Below are 7,817 nucleotides of genomic sequence, written 5' to 3'. Positions count from 1 at the left end.
GAACTAAGTGTAAATCTACAAATAAAGAAAAAAAACCTTACATTGTTATTTAAATTTTTTCACAACGAACAGTTAATCGCTATTCAGGAGAGATTAGTAAAGGCTAAGGGGTATATTGATTTCATCGCTATGGAATACATTTGTTGGGTGGAGTTATGATGTACTAAATACGCCAAAAACCATTTGTCCAAGTGCAGTCAAGCAATGCTTTTGTCAAATTTTAATTGATTGCCAATCCAAATTCTTAGCTAACATATTAGAAGTGGTTTTCTCCGTTAGTAAAATATCGTACTCATTTCACTTATATATACATGTAGTTTCAAATCCATTTTATGGGCGAAACGTGCTAATCTTAATTCATTAACAGATAACTATATCAAAATGCATTAAATAATAGGACAAAACAGGCACACGTTTTATGTGGTGTATCATACAATAACAATTTAAAAGTCACAAAGAAAACATATTTTACAGGGATGAGAGACGTTTCGTAGTTATTTCATATACCTTTAAGTCATATTCACCTTGATCTTGGGTATATTTTACACTTGAATGAAAATATTTTTAAGCAAATTTAAACCCCACTTCACTACTTTTATTAAATACAATAGGAGTTGCAAAATGGGATAATCACCAAATAGGAATTGTGATAAAGGACATACCGGCCTAGAGATTTATAAATACAATTGTTGACCCGACAGAAATATAAACACCATTCACATTGGATCGAACTCTAGTGTATTGCAGTATCAAAGGGACACCGGTAAATCAATAATATGTTGTATTTGACAAATGTTTTGATGGATTACTGCATCAAATCGTCACAATAGTGAGGAATTAAGAAGACAATGACACTAGAATGAACAATACTTGTCAAAAGTGTGGTAAACCAGTATATTTCGGTAAGTAAAAGTAGATTTTGATTAAATTTGGGTCATGTTTACTTAGGTGTGACTTTTATACGGGTGGTAATAATCATGGAATCGTGTCGGTGAAATAAAAATAAATATTTTGATATTTTTGGCATGCAATTAAATCAAAAGTAAACTAATCTGATCTTCTGGTAGGGTGCGAAGTTCGAGTTCTACTTGGTCCGCGTTCATTTACAAGTCCACTTTAATATTTTATTTGGTTTAAATTTTATTCCATTTGAGGATTTAAACATTAGTTTGTATCTTAAGAATGGAGTATTTAACAATGTTTATATCAGTACTTAAAACAGGAATCTTCGCTATAAAACCTTGTCGTTTTATGTCATGGATAGTTATAAGAAAAGAGGACGCAAGATATTTCTGAAAAACTACTTGGTCTGCTTATTCACTTTAATTTTGTTATTCTTTCTTAAAAAGACATATTTAAAATAACATGTTCGGTGTTCACCTTAATTGTAAAGAAATATGGGTGTGTATATTATAAACAAGATCCTTGAATGTTAAAATGATCCCAGTAAATGATATGGAAACGATCATATGGTCTCGTAAAATTTCTCTTATTGTGTTATTGAATAAATGATGGTAGTATAATTTCGTTTACTTTTAAGGTCAACTATACATGTATCATAAATGTGAGAACGGATGCGAGTATGGGAAGTGAAAAATGTCATATATATATTGGGATGGATCTTTAAAATATTTTGCATTTTCACATAAAAAAGGGCAGGACACTGAATATTTTGTCAATGTCTTTCATTCTAAATTTCCCTCTAATTCATCAATTGTGTGTAAGTACCTACACTTCCTTGGTTATCACAATGCTCGATTCTAAAAACAGGAATGTATTTTTACTGGTTTTGTTGGTATTTTGTATAATTGCGTAATAATAATTGTGTGAAAGGATGTGATATAAGATGTAAAATATTATCATTCATATAAGGTTAAACATATTTTCTCCATATTTACAAACAAGTTAGTTAAGATATTTCATTATAGATGGTTACTAGAAATATTCTGCATCTTTCCATTTGACTTGTCTACTTCACTTGCAATGCACGGTTAATGATATTCGTTGGACAGAAATTGTCGTTCTTAATTTTTCACATCTCTTTTTCATAAAAAAAATATTTAGCAAAGACATGCAGATTCATGAATTTTGTGGTTTATTTTTCTACAAGATATTCAGTCTTTAGTAATCAAATATAAATTAACGTATATTGTTGTCAGTTTAATGCCTTTCATGTCTCGACCTTTAGTGGTCTTAATTGATACACCAGACTGGACATGGCTTTGTTTTTTAAATATGTCATTTGTCTTCATGTTGTTTGTGTTGACATCTGACTTTGTCCATTTTCTGCAAGGATACATATACACATATACAAACTGTCAGTTGTGAAATGAAAATGACGTCTTTACAAGTCACCGATTTATTAAGTTCAAATACTTTTACCTGATGCAGTTTAGGTTGAAGTTTCAGATTATAAAGTTGTTTGAGTATGATATGACAGTTTGCCTTAAGCAAACAGATAATATCAAATCTACTAAATTTTATTTAAATTTGATTCATATAACACCTATCTTTTACACGGTAATTTTAATGAAAATGTAAATTGATTTACGCTCTGTGTGTTATCTCATAATTATTTGTTATATTACAGTTTTCATAAAAATCCCCTTTACAAAATTAAGACGAAATCTCAGACTCAAAGCTTCTGCCTGTTTTGCCCTTCATTATTTTCCTTATTAAATGTTCTATGAGTGATTTTGACTTTTGAAGCTCTCAAACTTTTATGGAAATAAAACTAAATATAATTGATAATAACTAATACAAGAACGCTGTTCGTATCTTAGTGTAGATTCATCCGTGACATTTGTGCAAATTTTTATCTATATATACTGAATTGACATATTTTGAAATTTGAGAAGTTTCTGTTGCATGGAGATCTGTCATGAGAGAAAACATTTTGATTAGGTCGATCGATTGATCGGCAAACATTGCAACAATCTTTATCTGTTTAATTACAGACTAGTTTAGTTTGTTACCGTTATATTCCCTGGAACGTTGCTGAGGACATTGATGCGTCAATACTAAATAGTTTTGAATAACAAACCATGAATCAGTGCTTATGAGTTTTCTTATGTATAATTAGTTCATTAAGGACTCGTTTGCTATCTTAAAATTAAATTTACAAACGACACGATGATTAATTCATGTTTGTCAGCATGAAAAGACGACTCAAAATTGTTAAGAACTGTACATTTTTTATTAAACGGTTTATAAAAAGTTATGTCATGGGCTATATGATATTGTGACTTAAATAAACTATTTTTTTTACAGCTGAAAGAAAAACTTCTTTAGGAAAGAACTGGCATCCGAACTGTTTACGATGTGAAGAATGTGGTAAAATATTGTCCGCTGGACAACATGCGGAGGTAATGAACACAAGCTTATAAACTTCTCCTGTATAGTATATCAAATTGCTTAACGACACTCTATCGCCATAGAGTATGTGTATATTTTGACTGCATGAAGTTTACTGTAAGCAATGACCGGTATAACTAACATATATACATCCTTGCTGTAAGCTAATGAAGTTTACTGTAAGCAATGACCGGTATAACTAACATATATACATCCTTGTTGTAAGCTAATGAAGTTTACTGTAAGCAATGACCGGTATAACTAACATATATACATCCTTGCTGTAAGCAATGACCGGTATAACTAACATATATACATCCTTGCTGTAAGCAATGACCGGTATAACTAACATATATACATCCTTGCTGTAAGCAATGACCGGTATAACTAACATATATACATCCTTGCTGTAAGCAATGACCGGTATAACTAACATATATACATCCTTGCTGTAAGCTAATGAAGTTTACTGTAAGCAATGACCGGTATAACTAACATATATACATCCTTGTTGTAAGCTAATGAAGTTTACTGTAAGCAATGACCGGTATAACTAACATATATACATCCTTGCTGTAAGCAATGACCGGTATAACTAACATATATACATCTTTGCTGTAAGCAATGACCGGTATAACTAACATATATACATCCTTGCTGTAAGCAATGACCGGTATAACTAACATATATACATCCTTGCTGTAAGCAATGACCAGTATAACTAACATATATACATCCTTGCTGTAAGCTAATGAAGTTTACTGTAAGCAATGACCAGTATAACTAACATATATACATCCTTGCTGTAAGCAATGACCGGTATAACTAACATATATACATCCTTGCTGTAAGCAATGACCAGACATATATACATCCTTGCTGTAAGCAATGACCGGTATAACTAACATATATACATCCTTGCTGTAAGCAATGACCGGTATAACTAACATATATACATCCTTGCTGTAAGCTATACAATATGTGTTGTTTTAATAACTCTATAGCTTGACAACAAAACTGCAGGGACGTATCCAGCCATTTTTAAACTCAGGATAAAGGGGTAGTCCAACTATATGTCCCATTTAAACGCATTCACGTAAAAAAAGGGTTTACAAACCCCGGACCCCCATCACCACCCGGATCCGCCAATGAACTGAATTACTAGTATATATTTATGAGCAAACGGTTGTTGATATAATGAATTATGGCAATTCATTCATATAACCCATCGAGTTCAAAATCTCGTATTCTATATCATTACTTCTTGTAAGTTATTGACCTTTTGGGTATGTAATTATTGCCGGCAACTGTGCAGGGATACACTTGTGGTGCAGGACCTGCTTACCCTTCCGAATCACATGAGTTAACTCCGATTTAAATAGTGGTGTTTGTGATACTTAATCTTTAGTTTCCTGTATAGAGTTTTTGTAGAATTTTACCAGATTTTGTCCTCCTCTCTTAACCTTATAATTCGATTGCCTCCTAGTTGTCTTCCTCTTGCATACACTCAAACTTTCAGGGGTCATATTTCAAATTGTTGTGGCAGGAAAACATATAACTGATAAGCAGCCGTTGTCTCAATATACTGCTTAAAGTGTCATGACCATTTCTAAAGTCCAAGCAATACCGCTATTACGCATCGGAAGTAACAAAATGATGCATCATTGTGTGTTGTCTACAAAAAGCTGTTTATTTTATGATCTTTTAACATTGTTTTTAGTCTAATGAACTCAATGGCAAATACGAAGCACGAAGCAAACCTGCAACGTGCTATTTGGCTACACATTTAGATGAGCAGAAATGGAAACTAAATTATAAGTACTAATACTCGAATTGAAAATCTAAAAGTGTCAAATGGGCCTTCTTATACATAAAAATGATAAGATTTGGTACCACTGCCAATGAAACAACAGGTTCCACCTGAGACCAAATGACATAGCATTTTAATTATTATAGGTTACTGTGCGACATTCAACAATGAGCAAAACCCATACCGCATAGTAAACTCTGAAAGTCAACATAATGACAAATGTAAAACAATAGATTCGTATATCTTTATACACTTTTATCTTCTTATATATATATATGTCATATATCATGTATATGATGTACACTGCGAATTATAAATTGAGTGTGCTTTTAATTTGTTTTCTCTGATTTGTTGCTGTGTAAATAACGCTATATTTGTGGCATCACACGGGAATCGTCTATATCAATTATTGAATTATGCTTATTGATTTTAAGAAATAACAATATTACAAGTACCTGCTGAGTCATCTGATTACTTGACAGTGATATAGATAGAATATTGGAAAACATTGAATAAGTATTGCTTCAAACTTCGTAAAGAACATCACACTCATTTAAACAATCAATACCGCTATGCACATGATGCAATCTGTTTTAGAATAAAATCGCTCCGTACAGACATCTTGTGATAACCAAGAAGTGAACACACTAGTTTTTTCTTGGAGAATAACATGGGTGGATGCTACTCAAAGATTCCATTTATACTGGCTTTACGTTTCTTTCGTCAGGTGATTCCTGGTTTATTATAATGTACTGTACTCGACACGTCTCATAGAACCACACACACATACGAAGCTATATATAATATGGTATTAAAAAAAAGACTTAATAAATGTACATATATTATAGGAACATTGGTGAACCATTCAATCAAGGTTTAATACTATAAAAGTTGATTCCAAATGTTCAGTGAGTCCACCCTTTTCTCTAAAGGATATATAATACAGATATATATATATTGTTTCGAGAAATCCAATAAAGATAATTCAAGTTGATTTTTTAAATGATTACATATCTTATATTATATTTGTTTTTCTTTTACTTCCAGCACGACAGAAAGCCTTACTGTCACAAGCCGTGTTATGCAGCATTATTTGGACCTCAGATGATGGGATATGGATACGCATCACCGGCAAACTTCAGAAAAAGTGATCAATTAGACAATATAACTGGGAGTACTTATAACGGACACGATGGAAGTTCACCAGTTATGGTTTATGAATTTGGAAATAGCAAAAACGATATAAACATTACTCCAGTTGCTAAAAGAACTCATGTGAACAAAATAAACAGGCCAAAATCTCAGCCTCCAATGAAAATTAAAACTATTTCATCGAAAGAGTGAGTATTTTTGTTGACTAGACCGCGTTCATCTGTTTTTGTTTTAAGTTTTAAAAAACCTTAGTGCATGGGACCAGAGACTTGTTTACCAACTATGATTATGCATGTATATGTAAAAACGAAGTGGTATGATTGCCAATAGGACAACTTGGGCATTCCATCAGAGGCCATTGGGCGAGCCGGGATAGATAAACAACTATAGGGCCCATACGACCGTCAACAGCCAGCAAAAGAATAAACTAAGAACAAGTATTGCAGACTGAGACAGCAACCATAAAACAAAACTGAATTTGGGACAGGCACATAAAGCATGTGTGGTGAATAAACATGTTTGTACAGAGCACTAGCTCAAATCTAAACTAGGATAAGGGTTTATCAGCTAAATCATTTAGAAAGGATTTGAAACTTCAGTTAGACAAGAAGTTATCCCTCTCCCCTGGCCTCCCCCACAAAAAATAACCCACACAAATACAAAAACAAAATAATATATATACAAATGAAACCCTAACCGTTGAAGAAGATTAAACAACACAATGGTCCCCTCAAACTAAAGATTTAAATGGCAGTTATAAAAAGCCTTTACAGATTATTATACAAGTATGTATATGCTGAATGCTAGATCAAAACCAATTTCTACTACTAAATTTAACATGATTCCCAAGGCTAAAAATTCTAGACATGGACAACCCATGAACATATGGCGGGCTGAGTCCAAGGATTTTAATAGTCAATGATTATAAAAATCCTTGGATTCAGATATTATTCATTTATTATTTAGTTCATGGGAAAACATTTTAAATTTTGAAGTCGAAATAGACTTTTCAGTCATTCCCAAAAAATGGGTACAATTACAAAATTTCAGTGTCGCCGGCAAATAACCACAAAATGCAAGCTTAACATATGTCACAGATAATCTTTTTCGTGTTCTAAGCGATTAATATGTATTCTCAAATAAAATTATATTCTTTTGTGATGTATATCGTAAATATATTTGTATGATTTTCTATTCAATATACGGAAATCACACGAATTCCGAATGTCGCCAAGAAAAACTCAAAATATCGGTGTGAATTAAAATACTTTATTTCATCTAAATCATGATTAGATTTGGTTTTTTTATTTGACACTATATTGATTTTTATCCACAAAAATATTTTAGAATCAAAAGTTATAATATACACTTTGATTTACCCATTAAACTAATGTCGCCGATAAACGTATAACCTACCGTAACGTATCTTTAGGTACAGTCAAAACATATTTATATGATTGGAAATCATGCCCAAAGTGACTTTAAGCAAAGTTGATACATC

General features: G+C 32.1%; 1 protein-coding gene across 1 annotated transcript in view; it reads left to right on the top strand.

The window, feature by feature from the left end:
* The first annotated feature begins 409 nt into the window (after positions 1–409).
* The window catches only part of LOC143045275 (ras association domain-containing protein 2-like), a 35,056-nt gene continuing 27,648 nt past the window's right edge, over positions 410–7,817 (top strand). Inside the window, exons 1-3 of the mRNA XM_076217659.1 lie at positions 410–902; positions 3,271–3,365; positions 6,212–6,504. Coding sequence (XP_076073774.1) covers positions 860–902; positions 3,271–3,365; positions 6,212–6,504 — 431 coding nt within the window. The 5' untranslated portion in view covers positions 410–859. The remainder of the gene's footprint in view (positions 903–3,270; positions 3,366–6,211; positions 6,505–7,817) is intronic.

Source organism: Mytilus galloprovincialis, chromosome 9 (genome assembly GCF_965363235.1).
Source record: "Mytilus galloprovincialis chromosome 9, xbMytGall1.hap1.1, whole genome shotgun sequence".
Classification (NCBI taxonomy): Eukaryota; Metazoa; Mollusca; class Bivalvia; order Mytilida; family Mytilidae; genus Mytilus; species Mytilus galloprovincialis.
Note: the sequence above shows the minus strand (reverse complement) of the source record. Positions and strands in the feature narration are given on the sequence as shown.